Below are 27,802 nucleotides of genomic sequence, written 5' to 3'. Positions count from 1 at the left end.
GTGCACTAACGGTTAATAAACAGAATTGCATGCGTCTTGCCGAAGAACATTGTAGCTGGAACTACTTCTCTCCGTTTGTCTATGATGAATCACGCAGGTACTGGGCTACTCCACAGTGGTTCCTACCAGAACCAGGCTGAAATTCATTATAGGGTAATTATAAGTGTACCGTAGTGATTCAGGACTACATTTTGTACATTTTGAACATAAAAAAGTTACGGACTGCTACTAAATGAAAATGAAAAATTATTCTTTTTTTTTGTATTTTATTATTATTTATTTATTTTTATTTTTTTGTTAAGTATCAGCTATCTACCTTATTTTTCCCGGCCATTTGTAAATGTTATGGGTCTGCCTTCCGGTCTCATCTGCATCCAGCTATTTTTAGCTGTACAAAACAGCTCATTTTACTGCTTGAAATTGCAAACTGGTGTGTGTTACCATATTATTTGAATGTATTATCTTACTTATGAACACACTAGTTCAGTGCAAACAGTTTTACCGTTTACTGCACGTTGTTATTCTTCTCATTATTTGTGGTTAATGAACCGGAGGTCTCACCCATAGGCTTCCTTCTGTGTTGAAGAATAAGGTAGATGTCAAAATCAACAAGGTCAGACAGGCTTCTTATATTTTTGCAACACTGTGCACTTTTACTGGCCCTTTCGTATTGGGCACCTTCTTAATGTTTCCTACTTCCTATACTGACAAAGTCCATGGCAGAAGTTATCAGTTGTAGTGAGAATGACCTAAGATGACCATTTTATTATTACTGTAACAATATTGCAATGTTTGTCTTGTTAATAGGCTAAAAATGTTGTGTTTTGTAACTTATAATATACAAAAAAACAGTATGCGCCATTCAATATTTCGTGTCCACATATTTATTTATTTGGTGAGTAGCTGTTTAATTATCAGCATAATGTACAAACAAATGGCCATTACACCATAAAAAAAAAAAAAAAAAAAAAAAGCTAATTTATTTTGAGATAATGACTGTCAGACTGTGCATTATCGCTTGCATATCCAACCAAACCTGATCAAACTTCCTCTGCATATTAAAAACAAGAAAGAAACCAAATAAATAACGTCTTGTTTGCTATTTCAATTCTTAAAACAATTAGGAAAAGTTTAATACAGCTGCAAATGAAATGTTATTAGTTGAAGACAGAAGATGAACAGTTTCACAGTACAAAAAAGAAAAAGAAAAAATCCTTCAATGCTCTCAATTAAAGAGTTTTACATCTGGATTGTCGCTACACCTTCCACAAAGAATTTAGACAGCATGAGTATTGCTCAAATTCTCTTTGCGATTTATTCCTGCGTGACCACAAAAGTGAGATGGCTGCAACTTCCTGACTTAGGGGCCCATTAGGGAACCAGTAGTAAAAGAGCAGCAGAACTGAGAGGAAGAGACCCTTAAAAGCATTAGATCCAGGTCAGACAGGAACCAGATTGTTTTCCTCATGAGTAGAACTTGCTGTTGTTGATTTTTTGCTGTTTATTCGCCTTTTTTTCCGAGTACAGGAACTCAGGGGCCGCGCTGCGCTGCAGATTGCTGTGAGTGTCATAAAGGCAGAACTCGTTGCCTAACTCCGCCTGTTTCTTCTGCAACTGTTTCGAGGAGGAGTAAAGTTCCTCCTGCACTTTCTGAAGAAACAAGGCAGATATAACAGGGGATTTCCATTAAACATGGTATTCTCAATAAAATTAAATTAGGTTGTTTTCTTAAAGTAAATAATTACATCATCAATAAAATGCCTGTTTTAGAAAATATTCCTTACCTCCACCTGCTGTATATCAACATACACCAGCAGAGATGCCAGCTCCAGGTTTTCACTGAAGCCGTTCTTTAAAGGGACTGATCTGTACCCTGTGAAAGGAGCAACTTAGTATTTGTACTTAAATCTGCATTCATTTGCACAATGTTACACAAACAAAGATATATATATAATTAAATGAAGCTGATAGATTTACCTGAGCGAACGCCTTTCACAGGGAACGTAGCCTGAGCCAAGAAATTGGGGTCAGAGAACATGTCCTCCTCAAAGACCACAAAACGCAGAAAGGTGAGGTCTGGTTCATACACGCTGAAAGTAAATGTCTCCGAAGGCTGATAGTTTGGCCCGAGCCATACAGGGTTCAATCCATTATCATCTGTGGACACATTTATTGATGTTTTAATTTTATATAATACTTATGGTGCCTTAAAATAGGGCATTGCAGCTATATATGTATGCAAGCCCGTTTCCGCCGCTGAAGGTTTTTGCAACTTTTTATCTCACAATTCTGACTTTTTTTGCAATTGCAAGTTTATATTTCATATTTCTGACTTAACTCGCAATTGCGTGTTACAAAGTCAGAATTGCGAGCGATAAACATGCAATTTGGAAAAAAAAGACAAAAAATAGTATCTGAATTAACTTTTATCTCAGAATTGTGAGGTAAACTTGCTAATGCATGTTATAAAGTCAGAATTGCAAAGTAAAAAAAATAGTATCTGAATTATATAACATCTTATTTTCTCCAAATTGTGTGATGCAAACTTGTAATTCTGACTTTATTTCTCCGAATTGTGATATAAACTCGCAACTGCGAGTTATAAAGTCATAATTGTGAGATATAAACTCACAATTGCGAGTTATATTTAGAATTGCAAGATATAGTCACAATTCTGAGTTCTTTCTTAGAATTGCATCATAAAAACTCACAATTGCAAGAAATAGTCGAAATTGTGAGCTAAAAACTGACTTTTTTCTCACAACTGTGAGTTTGTCTTGCAATTCTCAGAACTGTGAGGTATAAAGTCGCAATTGTGAGTTATAATGTCCAATTTTGAGTAGAAAAAAATACTGATGTTCTCAGAATTGCAAGTTTATAGCTCATAATTCTGACTCAAAAACTCGCAATTGCGTTACTAAGTCAGAATTGCGAGAGATAAACGTGCAATTCTGAGAAAAAAAGACAAAAATACTATTTGAATTATATTACATCTTATTTTCTCAGAATTGTGATATAAACTTGCAATTGTGAGTTATAAAGTCAGAATTGCAAGATATAGTGACAATTTTGACTTCTTTCTTAGAATTGCATGATAAAAACTCAGAATTGTGAGAAATAAATTCAGAGCTGTGAGATAAAAACTCACAATTCTGACTTTTTTCTCATAATTGTGAGTTTATATCATGCACTTTTGACTTTTCTCTCAGAATTGTGAGATACAATGTCCAATTTTGAGGGAGGTTCTTAGAATTGCAAGTTTATATCTCAATTCTGACCTAACTCGCAATTGCGTGTTATAAAATCAGAATTGCGAGAGATAAAGTCTGAATTGTGAGTTGATATCACGCAATTCTAAAAAAAGGATATATAAAGATATATACAATATATATAATAATATAATTCAGATACTATAAAAGTATCTCAGTTATACTACAATAATACAGCGTCTTACGGCAAACGATAGTCTTGAATTTGTTGTCATCTGTTTGGCCACACAGTTCGATCTCCACAAAGGGACTGGCGATGCTTCGTCCTGGTTTGGGAAGATGTCGCGCTCCTATCACCTGAGCATCAGAAAGATTAATGTTATTCAATTATTAAAAAAAAAAAATCGGTTCTTGTTTAGCTCTCGAATTAAATGAATGTTATTCTGTTTGAATGAAGCTCATGTCTTACCCTAATGCTGATAGTAAATCTGACATTCCTCTTCTCCTGATAAGGGTCATACGAATCACTGCGCATCAGCTCAGGCTGAAGTACATATCCTGTGCTTCCGTTCAGACTGAAGAGGGCGCTGTTCAGCTGCATGTACTTATCTGAGGAGAAAAGCACTTTTTTCAGACATACAAAACAAATGCAGTGCTATTTATGGACTGATTAAAATCAGTTACACTTACACTCACAGTTTGAGTGGTTATGGATCACGTTACGTACTTTATTACATATATATATATATATATATATATATTATATAAATACATTTTTTTACGTTTTCGTTTTTTTATGTTTCATCCTTCCTTCTAAAACTTTACCTCTTTAAGCAAACATTCATTAAAAATTTAACTTGTATTTTAATAAAACATTAACTTTTAAAAGTAAATCTCCTTTCTTCCTTGTTCACTATTTCAGGTCAAAGGTTGACTGATTTGTTACATGTAATTTTCCCCTGCTGGTAAAATTACACCATCACGCTGCCGAAAAGCATTGACAGACATTTCTAAACAGCTGTTTATGCTGGCTAAATTAATTTTATGTGACGTTTATAATGCCATGAGCAAAAATGACCTGTCACAGGTCATAAACTAGTGCAGTCATGTGTTAGCTAAACAAACACCACTGAGATGAGTGGGAATATTAACAGATAGCTTTCGCCTTGAACTACAGAGATGTTTAACTTCATACTCACCAGCGGTTTGGAAGTTGAGTGCCACCATGTGGCAGCCGCACATCCATAGAGGATACGGGTCATAGTTGGAGGAATCCACCCGCTGGCCTTTAGGGTAGACGCGGCTCAGCGCCTTGCGGTTATACATCGTAAACTGAGTTGACTTGTTTCTGGAAGGTGTCTTATTTTCTACGAAGGAGCGGACTTCTTTGTAGGTATAATTATCTGTTCAGAAAAGACAATCACATTGTTAATTTACAGTAACTTCATGGGGTTTTTTTTTTAATGTTTTTGACAGAAGGCTGCAAATATTTGATCAAAAATACAGAAAAACAGTAATACTGTGAAATATTATTGGGTCAAAGACGTTAAGTGTAACCCACATTAAAATATGGTTTCAATGACCATAGTTATAGTACATAATTAGAGCCTATAGGGAATTTGAATGAAAACATGCCAGTTAGGAATATAGTGCTGCTTCCCCTTTAAGAGAACAACTCGCGCACGTAAAAACCGGAGAGCAACGGCAGAGAGAGAAAGCGGAAAGATCAAAGATATTAATGAGGGAAATAATTAATTAACAAGTTGATTTTAAGAAGCCAGGAAAGAAGAAAGACAATACTTACCTGATCGCGAACCTGAAGGAAACATAATTAAATTAGAAAACAGCGGTTTTGGTGAGTTTGACACATTATATGTTGAACTTGGATCGGTTGTCAACAACGTTTCATAATAGCTACAAGAAAAAGCTAACGGTTAAACATCAAAAACTGTAAAGGATACATTGTTTAATGGTTTATTTGAACATTATATGGGTATTTATTGTGAACTGTGTGAACTGTTGAATGTTATTGTTTGAGTACAAAGTGACAGTTGAGTTAATTGAACGATGTAACATTGACGCTGCGGGTTGTAGTGTTTGTAAATCTTTACTGTTACAATAACAAGATTCCTTTGTGACCTATTGTGTAGGTCAGGTTTTTTATTTAAGCACGAAAAACTCCTGTGTGACGAACAATGAGAGGACTCACGATACCGAGAGTTTAGATGGCGAGCCAACCCAGACCAGAGCTTTGATCCTCATTCGACGACGAAAGAGACCGATTACACGCGCTGGATTGTCGGTAAACTCACTGGATCACGGATTGAGCAGGACAACAACCTTTCACCTATTTCTTCCATTTTTTTCCCGGGAACATTTTTTTTCTTCCACAACTATTTTTTTTTTTTTTTTCCTTCATTTTTGAATTGAACTGAACTACATCACACAACTGAACCGTGTTGAACTAAAATACATTACACAGCATTTGAACTGAACTCAACTACATCACACAACTGAATTGAATTTAAGTGTTATAGATATTTTTATTGTATGTTGTGTGTGTGTGTTATGACATAATATGTGATTGTTTATTTTGTTTATTTTGAGTTTTTTTTTCTCTCGCCTGTAAAAAAAAAAACAAAAAGAAAAGTTAAATCAGACAAATTATCAGCTTTAATAGGACATCAAATACAAGTGGATCCACTGTATAAAAATAATTAACTTATTATTATTTATTAGTTTATTATTTATAACTATTTATAATTATTAAAAAACAAAAGAAAACTAATAGAAAAAGATTTCTCTTTTATAACATTTACAAGACTTTTCTTAAACAACTTGTCTGTATAATATTGATTGCCTTTTAGTAAAGTGCCGGCTTTTATACTAAATATCTGGTCTCCAGTCTGATTTTATGTTTGTTCCCCCACTCCTTGAGAACCTAGATCTGGTCCAGTAGTGAAAGTGACGCGTTTGAGTACGCGGGTGCTACATAAGACATCCACATCAGAAGAAATTAACAAAACTGATTTTACGTCCATAGAAAGCACATTAAATGTAAGTAAAGTGTCTACTTTAAAGGTTTCAAATAAGTTTTTGGAGAATAAAATGTCAAAAATTTGGCTGAAATAATGTTACATTGTCATTCAGTGTAACAACATTTATGTAAAAAAAATATATATATATCTAAAAAATATATAAAAGAATGAGGGAGCATATTAAATTTTATTGTGTTTTAAATGAGTAAAAAAAATCTTACTGACAAATGGGCAAAACCTAGGATAGTGGCAAATTAAAAAATGTAGAATTACAACTAATAATTAGTATTTGGGGTGAAAGTAATTTGTCTTTTAATGTCATAAATTGATTTTTGTTGTAAATATGCCTGACGAGATTGTTACACTAAATGACATTTTAGTGGGTGTCTTCTGTAAATAAGGGAAAAGTGTATTATATTTATTTTTTGCTCAAAAAAACAAAAACAAAAACAAAAATGCAATTAAATTAAACAGAAAACTTTTTAATTTTTTTTTTTTGAAGAAACAACAATTTAAAGCAGTATTACACTTGTTGTTTTTATGCTTAAACCCTTTTTCCATCTTCGACTCCATTACAATTTTAAATTGTTTTTCATATTTTTTAAATATATATTAATTGTAATACATTTAAAATATAATTTCATAATAATTGTAATATATTTTGTAAATGTAATTTATTCTTGTTATGGCAAAGCTGAATTTTCAGCATCATTACTCCAGTCTTCAGTGTCACATGATCCTTCAGAAATCATAAATAATGTGCTGATTTGGTCAAGAAACTCATTTTATATTATTGTTTTTTTAACAATGTTGAAATTGTGATCGTTCGGGACAGTCCAAAAAAAAAGTATTCATTTGAAAACAGTTTTTCTAACATTTTCAATGTCTTTACTGTCAGTTGGATGCATTCTTGATGAATAAAAATGGTAGTGTGTATGTAAATGTAAATATGTATACATTCATATTTAATTAGCCATACCAAAGCGGTCCTTGTCTTTGCTGCGAGGCTGGCAGTAAACAACGATTTCAGACATCTCACTGGCCACCTCATCTCTGGTCTCAACCTCCTTTTGCTGTTTTTTCTAGAACAGAAATTTATGGTAAACATTTATAAACACCAGCCCAGTATTATACTTGAAATACTTGACTGTATTTTTAAAATGTCAATGGTTAAATGTGCCTCTAGGGCTACGCCTAGCATTTAAACACCCCCTCAATCTGTCTGGCTTTAACTAAACAACTTCAACTATATTTACAGGACGAGTGACTCAAAACCTTGTGAGAACTTCCCTGTGTGACAACTAGCCCCAGTTTGCCCTATTTAGGACAAACAGAGCATGTGAGACAGACCTTAAACTCTTGGTTTTCCTCTTTCTGCGTGATGTCCCAGGCCACCTGATACCACTCGTACAGCTCCTCGGTGGTCTCGGTGGCCAAATCAAACGGCATATCTTTATTCTCTTTATCCTGCAGCGTCACCACCACAGACTTGCCGTGTTTGGCTGAACGCACTGGAAATAGAAGTGCAAAATACCATTACAAAAACATGTAATGTACAGGTGTTCAGGTGACTCAGGTGAAGATAAATAATCTTACCAACAGTACACTTGGAGATGTCCACTATTCCTTTACATAAGTCACCTAATGGATTTTCCTCATCGCCCTGAATGAGAACATCTAATCTTAAAGACATTCTATGTTTGGAATATAGATATTCTCTATGTATTTAAGGAAATAAGCATGCAAAATACTGTACCTAACTAGCACTAAATTACATATGTGATGTCAAATATACAAATTTGTCAAAATCTTTACCTGGTTACTGGCCTCAGATGTATTGGTAACTTCCTCTACAAAATTTGAAGGAAAATAGTGCTGTAGTTTTCCACCATGATCTCCTTTCCACCTGCGATTGGGAATGTTAAATGTATGTTAACTCGCCATTTTTTTTTCAACTACGTGTTTATGGATATAAGCCATGGTAAAATAATAGATTCAAAAGTTTAGGGTCAGCAAGATTTCTCAAATAGTACTTTTATTCAGCAACAATACATGAAATTGATCAAAAGTGACATTTATAAAGTCTATTTTCAATAACTATTTTGCATTCCACCAAAGAAACTTGTAAAATAGGGTTTGTACAAGGTCCTTAAAGTGCTTGAAGTACTTGAATTTGACTTTTTGAAATTTCAGGCCTGAAAAACCCTTAACAATAGCAATATTCCTGAAGAGGTACTTGAAAAGTGTTTGAATTTTCGAAAGATAATGCATCTTTGAAATAAGCGTTTAATTTTGTCAACAGGCACATACCTTTTCACGCAAAATTTGCATAATTCAAAAAACGTATACCTTTTTTGCTAATTTCCGTTAATGTCAGAAAACAATTGAGCTAAGCAAGTAGTAGTACTGACAGTGTCGTGTTAACATGGCTGAAGATGTGAAAAGAGGAACAGATGAACCCAATCAAGTGAGTCACTGATGCAGGAACCACTCCGATTGATTCAAACTAGTTACTTCGGTCATTCATTTCAAGCGATTCACTAACAAAACTAAGTGAAACTAAGCTTTTCGAAACTCTGAATCAGTAAAACCATTGCGTCACAAAATGATTCACTATTTCAAAACGCTCCAATTGGATGGCATATCGCAAAATCATGTGTTTCAGATCAGGACTTCAAATCGTGTATTGCGAATCATTTGATTTAGATTGGAACTTCATGTACCATAAATCATTTGATTCAGGTCAAAACTATGGACCGCGTACTGCGAATCATTTGATTTAGTTCGGAATGAGTTTGTGAATCATTTAGCGAATTGAATCATATGATTCAAATCAGATTGGGACTTCAGAGTGTGAAATGCGAATTATTTGATTTAGATCGAAACTTTGGAGCAGGTTTGCGAATCTTTTGCTTTAGATCGGAACTTCGGAGCACGGATCGCGATTCATTTGATTCAGATTGGGACTTCGGTGCGGGTTTATGAATCATTTGTTTCAGATCAGGATTTCAGAGCGATTTTGCTAATCTTTTTTTAATGTTTTTTTCTTAAACAGTAGAAAACAAACCATTAATGCAGTGCAGTTATAAAAACAAGTATACACAAATACAAATCCCTTAGAAAATTAACAGTGGTTTTACTATAGTAAAAGTGTAGTATATTTCGTAATACTTTAGTAGTAATATTTTGTGCATGCTTTATTTTTGCCATTTTTATTAGTATATTTTTATTGATCTATTTCTCTCTGTTTTAGAATTTGAAATGGAAGACACTGTGCGATAAGTGAGATCTCTGAAATCCTAGTAGTGCTTAAAGTCCTTGAAATTCATTTTACAGAATCGGTATGAATCCTGGTAAAATGTATTACGGTATCCACAAAAATATTATTCTTAACACTGATAATAATAGATGTTTCTTGAGCAGCAAATCATCATGTTAAAATGATTTCTGAAGCATAAGGTAACACTGTAGACTGGAGTAAAGATGCTAAAAATTCAGCTTTACATCACAGGAATAAATTACATTTTTAAATGTATTTAAATAGAAAATAGTTATTTTAAATTGTAATAATATTTCACTAGATTCCTGTTTTTACTGTATTTTTTAATCAAATAAATGAACAAAATACACTAGAAATTTTACTGACCCCCACCTTCTGAACAGTAGTTTACCTTGGAGTGCTATGTAAATACTAAGGTAAATGTATACAGTAATCTTTCAGTACCATGGTGCTCTATTTGACAAATTAGCATGGTATTATCATTTGATACTCTCACTGTACCATGACACTGCCACAGCCATAGCAGCATAATTTGCAAATAATCTTACCATCCATTTGCCTCCTTGGTCACATTATGGATCAAAGCGCCCTTAAGAAAGGTGAGTTCATCTGTCCGCATGGCCCTGTAGTCATAGAGGGCCTTCACTGTGCTGTGGGGCTGCAACACATCAAAATGAGTTCAATCTTGCTACAAATCTACCACAAATCTACTGAGGCAACCCACACAAGCCTTCAGCAGTTCAAAAAGTGTGAAGACTAAAATAAATTTGCTTTAAAGGGAATTTGTGAATTACGTTACAAGCTAAAGACACGAAACATATATGGCATGCAGACTAAAGATGACACTGCTCTTTTAGCCATGCTGCATTTCCTCTTTCGAGACGATCAGTTTCCTATGTGAGAGAAAGAGATAGCCAGCACCACCACTTCCTCCCCAGCCCACAGGAGATGACCTCTTGCGCATGCTAACGCGCAGGAGCTGTGTTTGCACCTCAAAGTGCTTACCAGAGACGGCTCTATCTCGTTGGCCTCCACGTACTGTTTAGCCTCATAAAGTGAAGCAGATACGGTTATCTGAAAAGACATAAAACATTCTTAGACTTTTCTTAATGCACCTTAGACTTTAACCATGTAAAATATATGTTTAGAAAATAAATTCATATAGTGCTGTAAAATGAATTTCAACATTTTAAAAATATATTTCTGTGATTAATCATGATCGTGTTCAATGCTTATTCAGGTTTTAACACCAGGAAAAATGTGCTTTGTGGTGGGAGGATGCATAAACATGTAATACTAGCCACAGGAAGAAGGCAAAAAACATTAGCACAGCTTTAGGAAGTGAAAAAAATTCTACTTAAAAAGACATTTTTAATTATGTCTTACTGAACATTCATATCATACAATGACACTTTAGTGCATACTGTACTTCTGCTAAATCAGAACTTTTGGCCTGAACTTTGATTGGAAAAAGGAGAAGAGTTACTTGAGATGAAAGCATGCAAGTGTAACATGCAAACTGTGGTCTTAGCGAAGGAAGAGCTGCACTTGCCCTTGTTCACTTTGAAGAGTGTATACAGACACTGCACGCAAACCGTTGTTAACAGTTTTTAGTTTAGCCCGCAGCTGTTCATGTCTTAAGTGAACTCTGGAAAAGTGTCTGATTTGCACCAAAATAGATTTATGATGTTGTTTTATTACTTACCGAACTGAAGCGGTCCACCAGTTCTGGTGTGACTGGGTAGCGCAGTTTGATCTTGCGATACAGCGGTTTCTTTCGGAAATAGTCCACCAATTCCACCAGGCTCTCAAATTCACTGGAGGTGCCCAGCACATACATAGATCCCTCTTTGTGTATCCGACAGTGCTTCACCATCCCTTCACCTCTGTATCAGCACCCATAAAAAATACTTTTAAACTCCATGAATTACAATAATTACTACGTTAAATACTACAAACACCACCGCCAACAACAAGCTACTGTCTGTTTTCATGGCCAACTGATATTATATATATATATATATATATATATATATACAGTGCTGCCTAAAAGTTTTTGAACCCATTAGAATTTTCTATATTTCTGCATAAATATGACCAAACAGTTAATCAGACTTTCACAAGTCCTAAACGTTGACAACAAAAAGAACCCAATCAAACAAATGAGATGAAAATATGTAGTTTGTCATTTATTTATTGAGAAAAATGGTCCAGTGTTAAATATTTGTGAGTTGCAAAAGTATGTGAATCTCTAGGATTAGCAGTTAATTTTAAGGTGAAATTAGAGTCCTTTGTTCAGATGTATTATTAATCAGTAGGATGACTATCAGGTGCCAGATTATGCCCTGTTTTGAGTGAAGTCATTTTTGTGGAAGGTAATCATGGCATGAACAAAGTAGTTCTCTGAGAACCTCAAAAAGAGAGTTGTTGTGGCCCATCCAGCTGGAAAAGGTTACAATAACCATCTCTAAAGAGTTTTGACTCCACAAATCCACAGTCAGAGAGACATTTACAAATGGAGGAAATTCAAGACCACTGTTAACCTCCCTAAGAGTGGTTGACCAACAAAGATCACTCCAAAGCAAGACTTGTAATAGTCTGCAAAATTTTGCAAAGGACCTCAGAGAACTTTTAACACATAAAGGCCTTTCTCACATTGGTGAGAAAAATAGCAGAGTTGCAAGGAAAAAGCCACAACTTACCAAAAAAAACCCCACTGCTGTTGGTCTGCAGTTTGCTAAGGATCATGTGGACAAGTCAGAGGGCTATTGAAGAAATGTTTTGTGGACGGATGAGAAGTGTTATGTTTGGAAAAAGAAAAACACTTAATTCCAGCATAAGAACCTTATTCCATCTATGAAACATGCTGGTGGTAGTATCATGGTTTGGGCCTGCTTTGCTGCATCTTGGTCAGAATGGCTTGCCATCATTGATGGAACAATAAATTCTGAATTATACCAGCAAATTCTAAAGAAAAATATCAGGGCATCTGTCCGAGAATTGAATCTTAGAAGAAAGTGGGTCATACGAGAAAGACAACAACCACAATCACACAAGTCATTATACCAAAAAATGGTTAAAGAAGAACAAGGTTAATGATTTGGAATGTCTGAGTCAAAGACCGGACCTTAACGCAATTGAAATGTTGTGGAAAGACCCGAAGCAAGCACTTCATAGGAGGAAACCCACCAATATCACAGGGTTCAAGTGTTTCTGTAATGAAGAATGGGCTAAAATTCCTACAAGTCTGTGTGCAGGACTGATCAGCGGTTACAAAAAATGTTATCTGTGCTTATTGCTTCAAAAAGGGGTCACACCAGATACTGAAAGCAAAGATTCACATACTTTTGCAGCTCACAAATATTTAACACTGGATCATGTTTCTTAGTAAATAAATGACAAAGTATATTTTTTGTCTCATTTGTTTGATTGGATTCTCTTTGTCAACTTTCAAGACAAAGATCTGATGATGTTTTGTGTTATATTTATGCAAAAATGTATTTTCTAAAGGGTTCACAAACTTTCAAGCAGTACTGTATGTATATATATATAACATTTCCAAAAGAGGACCTTAACTGCATATGCATTACAAACATTTAATATACACCATAAATTCACAGATCCTTATTATGCAGTGACAAAAAAAAATTATAGAATTTAACTTAAAAATGTTCAGTTAAAAAAAATCTCACAGAATGTCTACATAAAATGAGACCTTTGACCTTTGAGTTTCAGCACATAAAATGCAAACACACAAATTATTTAACTGACATTTTTATCCAAATAATAAATGGTTCATGACCCATCCCATGATCCACACCAGACCAACTCTATAGGATTTTTTTTGTCTGTTTTATCATCCTGCTGAAAAAAAAATAGACACAATCACAAAATTTGTAATGGTTTTACTGGTTTTAATGGGACTTGTATTGGTTTTAATGGAAACTGTAATGGACCCTGTTGGTCTCAACTGGTAATTGGTCACCTTCTATTGGTGGCTTGTTAAAACCAATAAATCCTAATGGAATATGTCCCAAAACACACTACAGAAAAACATTTTTTAATGGTTTTAATGGTTAAAAGCTGGTCTGTAATGGTATTTGTAGTGGAAACCATTAGAATTTTCTGTGATGGTTCTATTGTTTCATCAGATGAAAATATGTTTAAACATGCAAATTTATTAGAAATAGAAAAATGATTCCATTGCATAAGTATTCATACTTTTCTGGGACACTTGAAATTTAGCTCAGGAGCATTCATACTGCTTGTAGATGTTACTACATTTGGAGTGAAGTTAACCTGTGGCAAATTCATTTGAATGAGTATGATTTGGAAAGGCACACATCTCTCAATAAAAGATCTAACAGCTAAAAATGCTAATCAGTGAAAAAACCAAGCCCTGAGGTCAAAAGAACAACCTGTAGAGCTCAGAAACAGGATTGTGTCAAGCCACACATCTGGGGAAGAGTTCAGAAAACATTCTGATGCATTAAAGTTCATAGAAGCATGTAGCCTCCATTATCCATAATGGAAGAAGTTTGGAACAACTAGGACTCTTTCTAGAGCTGGCCTCGTCAAACTGAGCAACTTATGGAGAAGGGGCTTGGTTAGACTCACATAGAAAACCTCTCAGATTGTAAGAAACAAGATGCTCTGGTCTGATGAACCTCAATTCCACGCATCATGCATGGAGGAAACCAAGCACTGCTCAACAACTGCACAGTGTTTACAGCATCCCAGCTGTAAAGTGTGCTGGTTGCAGCCTCAAGCTGTGGGGCTGTTCAGTGGCAGGACTGAGGGACTCGTCAGAGTAGAAGAAAAGCTCAATGCACCAAAATATAGAGTTAGCCTTAATGAAAACCTATCCAGAGCATTCAGAACCTCAGACCGTTAAGGGTATGAATATTTATGCAATGTACATATTTTAGCCTTTTATTCTGAATAAATTTGCAAAGTTGTCACAAATCTGCTTTGTGCTTTGTCATTATGGTGTATGTAGTGTAGATTAATGTGGAACAAATGTGATTTAAAGCAGTTTAACATAAGGCTGCAACACAACAAAATGTGAAAAAAATGAAGGCACTGTATAATAGTAAAAGTAAGTTACTATTATAAGTGTTTTTCTACTTCAAAATTTCATGTTTCATGCCTTTTTTCAATTGATTGTGAAACATATTAGCAATTTCTGAGAGAAACTGTTTCTATACCAAACTTTTTGTCAAGAGATGGAAAACAAAGAGTAGCACCTGAAGGTGATGGCGTAAGATTCTGAATCTTCTCTCTGTCTGACGAGGAAGGCTCCATCTCGAGGGATCCTCATGAGATAGTCCTCCGCCTCACCCCGACTCAAGTTACTGTAAAACCACCTATAGATGAGAAAACCACAGTTTCATGTGTACGGCGCATCTGCAGATACTGGGGAGGGGTTAAAGAAGTTGTCTACGTGGTCTTCTACAGCCGTGCTGGCCGGGATGTGGTAAACACCATGAAGTTTGTTTGTGCATGTATCGACTTACCCTTCATCCAGGTGCTGGTCTGGTCGAGGCACAAATTCAGTGAGGCGCAGGTTGAAATCCTGACAGCGCAGAAGGTTTTCTCTGTAATACTGGATAAGCGCGTACACACTGGGGAAGTGCAGGTTGTCGGTGAGGAAATAGACAGTGTGGCCTGCTTGTAAGCAGGAACGGATTCGACAATGTTGAACTCGTCCGCCACGCCTGTAAGGACCACACAGGGAATTTATTTAGTGAAATATGCATTTCTGTTCCTCATAGGTCATTATATAATTTTGAAAATGGCTATTTTGAGTGGAACCAGAAACACGCTGTTAGTCTGCAAAAAACGTGTTTGGTTTTGATTATCATGTCTATCATATTTTTTAAAGCCATATCAGTTTAGACTTCTCATATATGGTTTTCTGAGTGCATACATATGAAGCACAAGCACAGAAAGCGGCTGTCACATGGCATGTGAGTGCTAAACTAAGTCTTCTTTCATGTCGTATTGCGCTTAAACTGTCAAATACACACAAGTTTATGTTAAAAACACAAGTTACAGAAACAGTCGGTTATGTCTGTGAAGGTAAACAGCTAGGAAAGAAATCACGTTTATATTAGATCTGTGTGGCAGCAGCATAATATACAGTTAATAAATAAATAAATCGACTGCTCTCTTGTCTCCTCTGAGGCTGGGACCAGTTTATAGCACTTCAACATGCAAAAAGTCTGATTTTCATGATGTCCCTTTTCAAAATAAACCATATGGATCATTTTTGTTAAGCAGCATTTTCTGAAACTTAAAAATAAAAAAATAATATACTTGCATTGTAATGAAATTATTTCTATGATATGGTATTCTCTAGTCAACATCAGGCATGTAAATGTATTATTTATGACTGTATTAAAATTAAACTCAAGTGGATGGACATAAAGAGCTGAGGTTTGTCATTCTGATCAATGAGTAATTGAGAATCACTTCCTGGAGGAGGATGTCATTATAAAGAAACATTATACAACTGGGTAATCCACAAATTAAAAATCAATATTGTAGAATACAGAATAAATGAAACAAAAAGACAGTTAGCTTACAGACTGGTTTTTGTTGTGCTAAAAAAAAAAAGAATGTTCATATTCAAAACTTCAATTTAATGCTAAAATGTAATGAGGTTTGTACTGTTGTTTTTCCAACCCAACATTATGTCACTTCCTGTGTGATAATGTCATCAAGAATGACCTTATTACCACAGAGACATGCACAAATTAAAGAAATAAAATCTATGCAGTGAAATGACTGTAATATATGACTTTTTAACCTTTGCGATTTTTTAAATTTTATTAGCATACTAATTTCCATATTTTTTAATCAGACAGAATATTTAATAAAAATATGCTAAAACATATTGATGTTTGTGCTTTGTTTCCCCCCACTAAATATAATGTCACTTCCTGTGTGGTCAAGAAAAATGTGTTATCAAGAAAATGTCACAGAGACATTTTTGCCACTCAAACTTGGTCAAAATTTGGTCGAGATACAACTATTTAAAAATTTGGAATCTGAGGGTGCAAAAAAAATCAAAATGTTGAGGAAAAATCGCCTTTAAAGTTGTCCAAATGAAGTTCTTAGCAATGCATATTACTAATCAAAAATTAAGTTTTGATGTATTTGATAAAGTGATAAAGCCTTTTCCCTATTTGTCCATTTGAAAAGACTAAATTAAAAACGACCTACCAGAACGAGAGGGTGCAATCATTGACGAAGGTGTCGCTCTCCCGCACCAGAAATGTCCCGTCAACTCCACCCGAATCCGCACAATATTCCTGCAGCAGTCTTTCGGCTGTCTGTCTGCCCTCTGACATCCGCCCATGAAACCAGGGCTCTGACTGATGAAGCTCTGTAGCCAGAATTGACTGAGGAGAGGCGGTACATGTAAATTACACAGCGAATACCTTTAATTTATGGTGAATCTCATTTTAAAACGGAGCCTCTGTATTCACCTTTTCGAGATCCTCATCTTCATTCTCCTCAGCATAATACAATGTCTTATTCTCGATCACACAGTAGTGCTTGTACCATCTCTGTACACAGACACAAGTAATCAAGTAAGGAAACTGGAATACGATCAAACAATCACACAAGCCTGTGACAGTGTTCACTGTACTTTGGCACCTCATCAATCGGATCCCAGATGGAAAGCTCTCCTTGCTTATCTCCTTTCCGTAGGTCCTTTTTGATAAAGGTCTCATCAATATTCAGTTTCTTGTGCTGTATGAAAAAGAGAAATTGCATGGTATTGGATTGCATTGTAAAATCAAAGACATTGCAGGATTTTCCACTGAAGCTTCTCTACCTTGATGATGATCTTGCCCTTCAGTTGGGTTGGCGACGGAAGTTGTTCTGCTTCTGGTTCCAGCGGCTCCATCAGAAGTTTGTCTTGGAAAACATCTTTGAACACCTGAGCCATCATTTTCTGTTGCTTGACATCACAGTGTTCTTCTATGGACAGCACCACAGGATACCTGGCCAACAGTGACATGTTCATAAGCATACTAAAAAACACTACACATTTCCAGATTCAACCATTTCATTTTTAATTATTCTGATTTTAAAAATTACTTATATCCAGAGTGTTTAGTGATAGTTGTTCAAGAGTCCCTTGTTTCTCCTGAACAGTTAAACTGCCTGCTGTTCTTAAAAAAAAATCCTTCCGGTCCCACAAATGATGTGGTTTCCCAGCATTTTTGTGTATTTGAACCCGTTCCAACGGCTGTATGCTTTTGAGATCCATCTTTTCACACTGAGAACAACTGAGGGACTCATATGCAACTATTACAGAAGGTTCAAACACTTACTGATACTTCAGAAGGAAAAACAATGCATTAAGAGTTGGGGGGGGGGTGAAAACTTTTGAACAGAATAAAGATGTGTACATTTCCCTTATTTTGCAGAAGAAAAAATAAGTTAAGTTTACTATGATCTTCAGTTTCCAAAAGTTTAAACCCCTGGCTCTTAATGCACTGTGTTTCCTTCTGAAGCATCAGTGATGGATCTCAAAATCACACGGTGATTGTTGGAATAGCTTCAAATCCACAAAAATGATGAAAAACCACATAATTTGTGGGACCAGTTTAACTGTTCTGGACAAACAAGGGACTCATGAACAACTATCATTAAACAACAAAAAAAAACCCAGCTGTGGATCATTCAGGAAACAACACAGTATTAACAATCAAGTGTATGTAAACGTTTTAAACGGGGTCATTTTTATAAATCCAACTATTATATTCTCTTGTGGACTATATTAAACATCTTTTATGTGAAATATCTTATTCAGGTCAGTACTAAATAAAAAATAACATGCATTTTGTATGATTATTTTGGTAAAATAATTAACATTTTCAGACTCTGTAAGGGGTGTGTAAACTTTTGACTTCAACCATATATAGAGTGATGTTCTCTCTAGGTGAAATGAACCACACAAATAAATGTGTGATTGTGTGTGTTGTTGATGACTAACTCAGAAGTTGCAAAAGCATGATCATTGATGGCCTTCACCACATCCTTAAACTTTATCTTGGAGGTCATGGTCCGTCCGTGATATATGACAGGTTCATCTGGACCATTCCAGCAGTCCACTGCATTACACAAAAAAAGAATACATAATAAGAGTACAAAATAATATAAATATAATCAAGTAATATAAAATGAATCAAAAATGAAGATAAACTGGCACTTTGAGTACTGACACTCAACACAGCGGCAGCCCAGCCTTAGGCAGCGCACATAAGCTTCTGTTGATGACTCACTGCGCAGTTGATCTCCAGTCAAATATCTGTGAAAAAAAGCAAAACACATGAAGTAACACAGGAAGTTCATCATGAAAAGGAGGAGCTGCTGTATGTGTGTCATGAGTGTGAAGAACAGTAGCACTGACGTGTTGTGAGAGGAGTTGATCCAGTAGTGAGACAGAGGATTGTTCATGTCCAGTGGGCAAATCTCTGAGAACTTCTCATCCCAAATCGAGTTCTCTTTGGAGAAGAGAAAACTGAGGAACTAGAAAGACAGAAAGAAAGCTCTAATAACACATCACCTGAAGTAAACATAAAACAAACAGATCTATATAACCTGTACCTCTTCAACAGTAAAGGCTGGATCGTTGGTCTTCCTCATGGTGTCATCAATGAAGATAGTCATAAGCTCTCGGACTTGATTCAGATTGTTGGCCCAAGCTTCCTACAAAAAAAAAAAAAAAATTACAGTATTTGTTTTGCATGAAATAGTATTTGAATGAAATAGATATGGTATAGACTTACTCTTTGATGATATAAAAGGAATCTTTGAAAATCTGCGAGTTGAATAGGCTGATCGTTGTTACTGCAGAGAAAAACACAAAACACTCAATAAGAATGAGAACGTTAGCATGGCCTCATGACACACATTTAAAGAACTGATTTGAACAAAATAATGTTTTCATAGTTTCTTACCCCAAGATGAAAGCACACGACTCCTTTTTAAATTCATCTAGAATCTAACAAAACGGCAAATAATGTAGATTTTACATTTTAAGCAGTTTAAAAATTGATAACAAGAAATTGCACACTGAGCAGCAAATCAGAATATTAGAATGATTTCTGAAGGATCATGTGACACTGAAGACTGGCGTAATGATGATGAAAATTCAGCTTTGCCATCACAGGAATAAATTGCATTTTAAAATATATTACAATTAAAAATAGTAATTTTAATTAAAAATAATATTTCACAATATTCCTGTTTAAAGGGGACATCGGATGCCCATTTTCAAAGTTGGTATGATTTTTTAGGGTCTTCATGAAATGTCTGCTACATGGTTTAAATTCCTTAATTGGCGTTTAAAACAACACCCGTTTCGGTGCATGTCCCTTTAAATGTTAATGAGATCTGCTCACCCCGCCCCCTCTCTTCCATTATTTGTGTATTTGATGATGTGTTACCAACAAAAACAAAACTAATGCGTCCTCAGTGTCTGATGTTGAGAGAAAATAAAAAAATCTTATGTTTCACAACACAAGCTTGAGCTTCACGTTAGCGTAACTTTATCTTCACTGCAGATTTGCAAAAGTATATAAATCACGTTGTGAAACCGGGCTTACGTTCACTGTTACATCCAACTACGAAACACCTACATTGCCAGCCATGGGCGGGGTTTGAGCAATATGACATCATACTGCTCAGAAAATCAAAATGGGTTGATAATTGAGGCTGTTTAGGGTTTTAGAGATTAAAAAAAGGACTGAATGGATGTTATCATTGTAGGGTGATGGCTGAGACACAATGCAATCATCATGTAAAGTGAATTTTGCATCCGATGCCCCCTTTAAAAAACAATCTCACTGATGCCAAACGTTTGAAAAGCAGTGTATATAAAGCATTTTCTACTAAACAGCACACTTACTATCTTTTGGTTTTCAAACATCAAAAGATTGTAGAATTTGTGAAACTGCTCAAAATCCAGAACGTCTTTCTTTGCTCCCACCCCCTGAAATTATAAAGTTGACACTTTCAGACCTATACATGCCCTAAAACATGAAAAACGTAAAACTTAAAAATGGATAAAAACAGATCATCATCTGCAAAACTTTAGGAGAGGAAGTGTTCCCACTAAGCTGCCATAAAGTTTTCCATATGATGCAAAGCATACACTTCCGCCAAGATAATGTGTATACAATGTATCATTCATACCGCAATTCTGTCCTTCAAAAAACGGCCACCTGGTACTTTAAAGTTCATATGTGGCATTAGAGATTTGAGCTCTTTTTGGGTGATGCTGTGAGGGACAGAAAAGGAGCAGAAGTGACTTGAGACAGAAACTAAAATGAGACTGGTTCAAAAGAAGGCAAATGAGAAAGAAGAGAACCTGTTTTTCTTTGTTTGATCAACCGAGTACATCTGCTTCCTCAGCCAGCTACAGTAGAGGAAAAGCAGAGAATGAAACAAACATATGATTATGTTATGGTTTACGGATACTGTGTATGTGTGTGTGTACACGTACCTCTCTATAATCTCTGGTGTGTGAGCCGCCAGTGTCTCTTGTCTGAGTAACTCCAGTCCTGTCAGCCAGTTTTCTGCATCCTCTACTGAATCAGCTGTGGAACAGGAAAAGTGCTATCAGCACTAAAAACAATGCAGCTAGCATTTTAGGAACCCATCATATTCTTATTTTGACAACCAGTCAAAAAATAAAATACTCATCAACACAGGAAAGCAAAATCAAATTAATCTAAAGCACCCAAAGCAAATTAATCGAGTGCCTCCTTGAATAGCCTATTACATTCACAGTACTCACATGCTACAGTGTAATTATCTATCATGCACATTAGATTATACATATTCATACATTATACACATCTCATAATGCACTTTACAATAAGGTGTGCTTTGTTTACATTAGTTAATGTATTAACACTAACACTGTCAATGATCAATGATCAATAAATTTATTACACTATTTACTGAACTTTGATAATGTTAATAAAAACACAGTCGTTCATTGTCAGTTCATGTTAGTTCACTGTGCATTAACTGTTAAGAAACAACTTGTGATTTTAATAATGCATGAGTAAATGCTAAAATTAACATTAAGATTAATAAATGCTGTAGTATTGTTCATCCTTAGTTCATGTTAACTAATGTTAACTAATACACCTTATTGTAAAGTGTTAGCTTTTTTAGAGCATGTAATATGTATAATAAGACACACATACCTCCCAGACTGAGAGTGTTGAGAACAAACTGAGAGCCGTAGAATATAGTAAAGCATGAGTTCGGGTCTGTACATTTATCCTTGCTGTCCTTGAATCGATCAAAGTCTTTGGAATTTTTTCCTGCTCGTACTTCCCGGATCTCAAAAAGGTCCACTGCAAAAAATGAGATCGCAATATATAAACATATACATGTACAGTACTCTGTATTCATCAGTCCAGATTAGTGTTGATTAAAAATCATTTTAATCATGTTACTGTAAATAAAGCTAAAAATAAAATTAAACATATAAATAGAGGAAAAAGTGGCAAACTGGCAACTAACTGAAAATATAAAAATAAAAAAATACCATAATAGTATATAAATAATAGGGGTGGGAGAAAAAATCGATTCTCTGATGCATCACGATTCGCTCTTCATGTGTGCATTGCTTGATAGTGTGTGCTTCCACCCGCTGTGTTTTACTTTAGATATGCTTTCATTAATGCCGTTTGGAATGCAGTATTATTACATGCACGAAACTCGCGCACTGATGGACTTTCACGTGCGCTTTGTGTTGTCCTGATGTTTGATTGCAGCTGCGGTTAAATGCACTTCTATTTTCGAATACTTTTATACGAAATTGATGTTCACACAGTCAGTTATGTTTTCAGAGCATGACAAAACATCTAATATATCGAAATAGATCTGTGCATTAGTGTGAGTACAGTCTGTTAAAGCTGTCACTGTCTATGATCTCATCAGTAATAATCACAGGGCAATAATGGCGAGGAAAAAAGAAAAACCCATAACTATTGTCTGAAAACTTTCGGATACTTAAATAACACTTATTTTAAAGGGGTCATCGGATGCTAAGTTCACTTTTACTTGCTGTTTGAACATTAATATGTGTTGGCAGTGTATGTACAAATCTACCCTATAATGATAAAAATCCATGCAGTGGTTTTTAATTAATCTGTAAAAGTAATATCCCCTTTTTCAAATCGAGCCATTCTCAGATGCCTGTCGTTGTTGCGTCACACCCACAGAGGCCACTCCCACAATAGTTGATTGACATGAGCGTTTTACCTCAGATCAGTCGTAACAGTCTGCCCTCTTTGTTTCAATGCCCGAGCAATTATGTTAATTAGACAAGAATATCTCCGTTTGAGCGATTGAGGTGTTGTGTTGCTGGATGTAATAATAAACATAGTGGTCGTCAGTAGATTACGTTTGTGTGTGAAGGGAATGCGCCTCCTGATCTACATATATCTGTCTATGTTTGGGCGAATCATTCATGATCCAGCTTTCCTTACAGCAGAAGTGAGTATAAGGGTTTTTTTTTAATGCATCTTTGCGATCATCTTTACTAATAATGTGCTAGTTAGCAAGTTTAGCGGAAAATAAATAAATAAATAATTTTTCTGGGAAAGTGTTTTGAATACGTAAATTAATGTCACTATATGAACATCTGAAACACCATGACATGGTGCATGTTGTCATAACCAGCAAAAGTAAGAGTATACACAGTAGAAAATGCACTAGTTATGTGTGAAAGAAAGAGTGGAAGATTAGGTGGAGAGGAATAGAAAAGTGGCCAAGAAAGTATGTGGGAGCTAAAAGAAAAACTCTGTAAGAGGCACTTTAGAGGGTGAGAAAGATGATTTGATGAGTGTGAACTGGCAGTACTGACTGACATAATTACTGGCAACCACCACACAGCCACGCCCAAGAAATGTTATTCCTACAAGATACCATTGGTACCATATGTGTTACAATTGCTGCTGTCCATTGAGACATTAAGACAGTTAAGTAGCTCACTTGATTTTGAGACACAGCCCATGACTACTGTCTAATATTAGCATTCTGTTATTGCACAGATCGTCCTGGAACATTAAGATTTGATGGTCAGTTCATTTCTCTGTCCCTTTTATTTGTGATTTTTAGTGATTAAACTTAACTTCAAAAGTTTGGGATCAGCACAATTAAGTTTTGTTTCATCAAGTATGCAAAGGTTAAGTAAATGCTTACGCTGTAACAAAAGATTTCTGTTTAATAAATGCTGTTATTTTGAACTTTTTATTTATCAAAGAATTGTAAAAAGTCAAAATTTTCCACTGAGGTCTTAAGCATCAAAACTTCTGACACTGATAAAAATAATAAATGTTACTTATATTAAAACAGTTATTTTAAATTGTAATATTATTTCACAGTATTTATATTTTAGTGCTGTCAAACGATTAATCATGATTAATTGCATCCAAAATAAAGTTTTTACATAACATATGTGTGTATATTGTGTATATTTATTATGTGTATATAAATACACATACAGTAAATAATTTATATATATATATATATATATATATATATATATATGTATTTACATGTATATATTTATATTCATATAATTAATATATATGGATATGTTTAATATATAAACATAACATATTTTTCTTAAATATATACATGCCTGTGTGTATATTTATTTATATATATATATATATATATATATACACAGTACACACACATAAATTACATAAACAAAAACGTTTGGATGCGATTAATTTCAATTAATCGTTTGATGGCATTAGTTTTTTATGTATTAAATAAATGCAGTCTTGGTGAGCACAAAGTAGACACTTCTTTCAAAAACATAAAAAATCTTACAGATCCCAAACTTTTGAACATTAATGTAATTAATTCATATTTCTGAGGAAAGAATAACTTCCAAAAAATAAAAATAAATCAACCCACATTAACTTAGCATTGTCTAATGCAAATATTGTTGATATTGCTTGTGATGATCTTTATTTGTAAGTTGCTTTGGATAAAATCGTGTGATAAATGAATACATGTTCATGTACACTACCAGTCAAAAGTTTTTGAACAGTAAGATTTTTATTCTTTTTTTTTCCTGCTCACCAAGCCTGCATTTATTTGATCCAAAGTACAGCAAAAACAATAAATGTTGAAATATTTTTACTATTTAAAATAGCTGTTTTCTACTTGAAAATATTTTAAAATGTAATTTATTCCTGTGATTTCAAAGCTGAATTTTTCATTACTCCAGTCTTCAGTATCACATGATCCTTCAGAAATCATTCTAATATTCTAATTTACTCAAAAAAATTAATTAAAAATATCATTATTATTATTATTTATATTATTATGTTGAAAACAGCTGAGTAGAATTTATTTTAGGTTTCTTTGATGAATAGAAAGTTCAGAAGAACGGCATTTATTTGCATTTATATAAATACAAGTATTAATTTCCATAATTTCTCTACATATTTGTAACATTCAAAGTGAACGACATTCAAATAATATTGCACTGTTTAGTAGCCTAGTTAATTTTCATGTAGCTTAAATGCTAAAGCAAGACACTAGAAACAACAAATTTTAGAAATGAGCTTGAAGACACTCACACACTCCTTCTGTCTTGTTGGCGGTGCGCGACCAAGCCACCTGTCGCGTCTCCATGATGACCTGCACAGTAAGCCTCTCCATCCTCTGTCTGTACACGGTCATCACAACCCCCATCTCCAAGTCTCGCTTAATGATACTCTTCTTGTACTCATTCAGTTCTCCCTGCTGAAGGCGGCCCGCCATCTCTGTCTTTGGTCGCACACTTGCAAATACAAAACGGACGCTACTTATTGCAATCTGTGTGGCAGCAGGTACACATGTAGCCTTCTAACACTTATGTTGTTACTCATGTAGCAGGTTTGCCTTATTTACACCTGAATGACATGGCAAGAAAGGTCTGTATAGTTTGAATATCAAAACACGATGGACTCTCATATTCAAATGCTCAAGATACTGCACAGATCAAATCGATCATTAAATAAACCCACAAATGAAAATTCTGTCATTAGTTACTGTTCTCTGAAACACAAAAGGAGAATTGTTGATTCAATGTTTCAGACACACAAAAAATGCACAAGCATTTTTTAAAAAATAGTTTAGTTCTACAGATGAAAGAAACTCAGTTGGGAAAGATGTGAGGAGGAGTAATGAAGAACCTTCACTGTAGCCTTTCAAGCTGTCTGCTCAGCTAAAATAAGTGCTAATTTAAACTGAATTTCTAAAATGTTCGGTTCTTTCCTTACATACGTTTTGGATGTAAAGGAGCAATTTGTGAAAACAATGCTAATGCTGTAATTTCATGACTATGCATGTGACCAGCTCTGATAATAAAAATTATCACCACCTAAAGAGGAATATGACAAACAGTTATCTGTGACTAAACAGTGCACCTTTTAGAGTCAGTTTTCCAAACTATTGAACCATGGCAAGCAAAATAGATGCTTCATGGTTCCCCATAGAAGCCGACATTTGCATTGCAAATGAGTAGCTGAGTAGGGTGGAAGCGTCCCAAAGTAAGTCCCTCTTTAAAAGTAAAGTAATAACCCAGTAAACCCAAAGTGGTTTCCATTCAGAAACCTTTGCACATCACCCACACCCTCCATTCTTCCATTTTGCGCTTTCAATGCGAAAGAGACAGAGAAACCACTCTCTTTCCTGACATTTAAACAAGCACTGAGATAAAACCCTCGGTAACAAGCCAAAAGTCAGTCTAGGTTGACATATATAAACACGAGATAAGAATAAACGAAGGTCTGTTGCCGAATCTGCCACATCTGAGTTTGTCTGTACTGTAAGTACAATACGTAATTGTTATCATTAACAACAAGAGACTGCGGAGGCACACCTGCTCTTGCAGAATGGACTTTTTTGACAGACCACGGAACTGTAAAGAACAATTCTGTACGTTATTTTTTGTGCATCTTTTTGCAAACATGAGCATTTTAGTTACATTTCCCATATTTTAGTTTTACACAACTCCATAAACTTCACCAGAGTATATTTAATGAAAAACAAAACCCTTTAAATCAAATGTATTCATACATAAACAACTACAGTAAAACCCGGTAATGTAAACATATCCAAATAAATAAAACTACTCACCCAAGTTTGGAGAAGAAAATCAATGACCACGTCGAAAACCACCTGCTGCGATCAAACTAATTCTCATTTTCAAAAATAAAAAGCCTAATGCTGTATTTTTTTTTAAAAATAAAATAAAATCTATGATCAGTCTAGTCACAATGTGGTCAGTTCCTCTATTCGCTAAACACAAGGAAGTGAAGAGAACATTATGAGAATAAAAAAAAAATCCGGAAGCAAAATTATCTATGCAAAATCCCCAGGGAAGAGAGGGCGATATGTGCACTGCGCAGTCAAACTTTTTGTGCCCTAGTGCAAATGTAAAAAGTACCAAAATCGCGACATCTTCACGGAAGAAAAGCGCTTATTTCAGTGAGGGAGTTCAGGTTGATCAAAGTCGCATGTTGCCATTGTGGACGTCATGATGACATCACGTCTTTTTCTCTCATTTAGTGTTTTGTGTTCGGTAACAACACTTATTAATGACTTTGTCTAGTTAAGTGAATGGCTATAAATGCAAACTGAATGCACTAAAGCAGTTTGAAGTCTAAAAATACAAGCTTACTCTTTAAATAAACTCTGAGGCGATATGAAAATGAAACCACCTGTTTTTGGCAGCTGGGCGCTGGCTTGGCAGAGGAACTTCGTTCGTCCGAATGTATTTTAATAATTGAGTACCCAAAAGATTGGTATTTCCTTAAACACGCGAATAAAAATTTAAGTCCTTTGCTTTTCTTACCAGGGGTTACTTTTCCACGGCATTCCTCTGTTCATTTGCACTGAATGCATGAAAAGTTAACAGACGAGAAGAGGCAGTTTGGTTGCATATGTATAAATTGTAAACTACAAAATATTACCATGGGAACTTACTGTGAAAATATAACTCACTTCCTCCTAAAAAAGTTTAAGGGCTACATACCGAAGGGGGTTTCACTAATGATGGACTTGATGTAGAGTAGACTGATTTCTCAAAACTCAAGAACTCAAAACACTCTAGCCCACAAACAATAAACAGTAATATGCCTATTTTATTGATATTATCATGCATGCTGGGAATTCATGCAGACCTATAGCATCTATCGAAGTTTAAAGTTCATTACACAGGATTT

At 35.0% G+C, this 27,802-nt stretch overlaps 1 protein-coding gene across 1 annotated transcript; it reads right to left on the bottom strand.

Moving 5' to 3' along the window:
- Nucleotides 1-868: 868 nt before the first annotated feature.
- plcg2 (phospholipase C, gamma 2) lies at nt 869-27,108 on the bottom strand. The gene is made up of 32 exons (XM_051135713.1): nt 26,715-27,108; nt 25,172-25,374; nt 21,767-21,919; nt 21,055-21,148; nt 20,920-20,967; nt 20,745-20,829; nt 20,458-20,541; nt 19,508-19,551; nt 19,337-19,397; nt 19,155-19,256; nt 18,958-19,076; nt 18,770-18,855; nt 18,541-18,658; nt 17,374-17,542; nt 17,193-17,288; nt 17,021-17,101; nt 16,755-16,933; nt 15,044-15,244; nt 14,774-14,893; nt 11,233-11,413; nt 10,533-10,601; nt 10,076-10,185; nt 8,063-8,153; nt 7,844-7,910; nt 7,598-7,758; nt 7,227-7,329; nt 4,409-4,612; nt 3,679-3,818; nt 3,455-3,566; nt 1,978-2,157; nt 1,785-1,873; nt 869-1,650 (listed from the first exon to the last, which is right to left on the bottom strand). Exons 2-32 carry the CDS (start codon nt 25,353-25,355, stop codon nt 1,465-1,467), a joined length of 3,717 nt encoding a protein of 1,238 aa, XP_050991670.1. The 5' UTR covers nt 25,356-25,374; nt 26,715-27,108; the 3' UTR covers nt 869-1,464.
- Between the last annotated feature and the right edge of the window lie 694 nt (nt 27,109-27,802).

The sequence above is a fragment of the Labeo rohita genome, chromosome 18, assembly GCF_022985175.1.
Source record: "Labeo rohita strain BAU-BD-2019 chromosome 18, IGBB_LRoh.1.0, whole genome shotgun sequence".
Classification (NCBI taxonomy): domain Eukaryota; kingdom Metazoa; phylum Chordata; class Actinopteri; order Cypriniformes; family Cyprinidae; genus Labeo; species Labeo rohita.
This window is presented reverse-complemented; position numbering and strand designations above follow the sequence as displayed.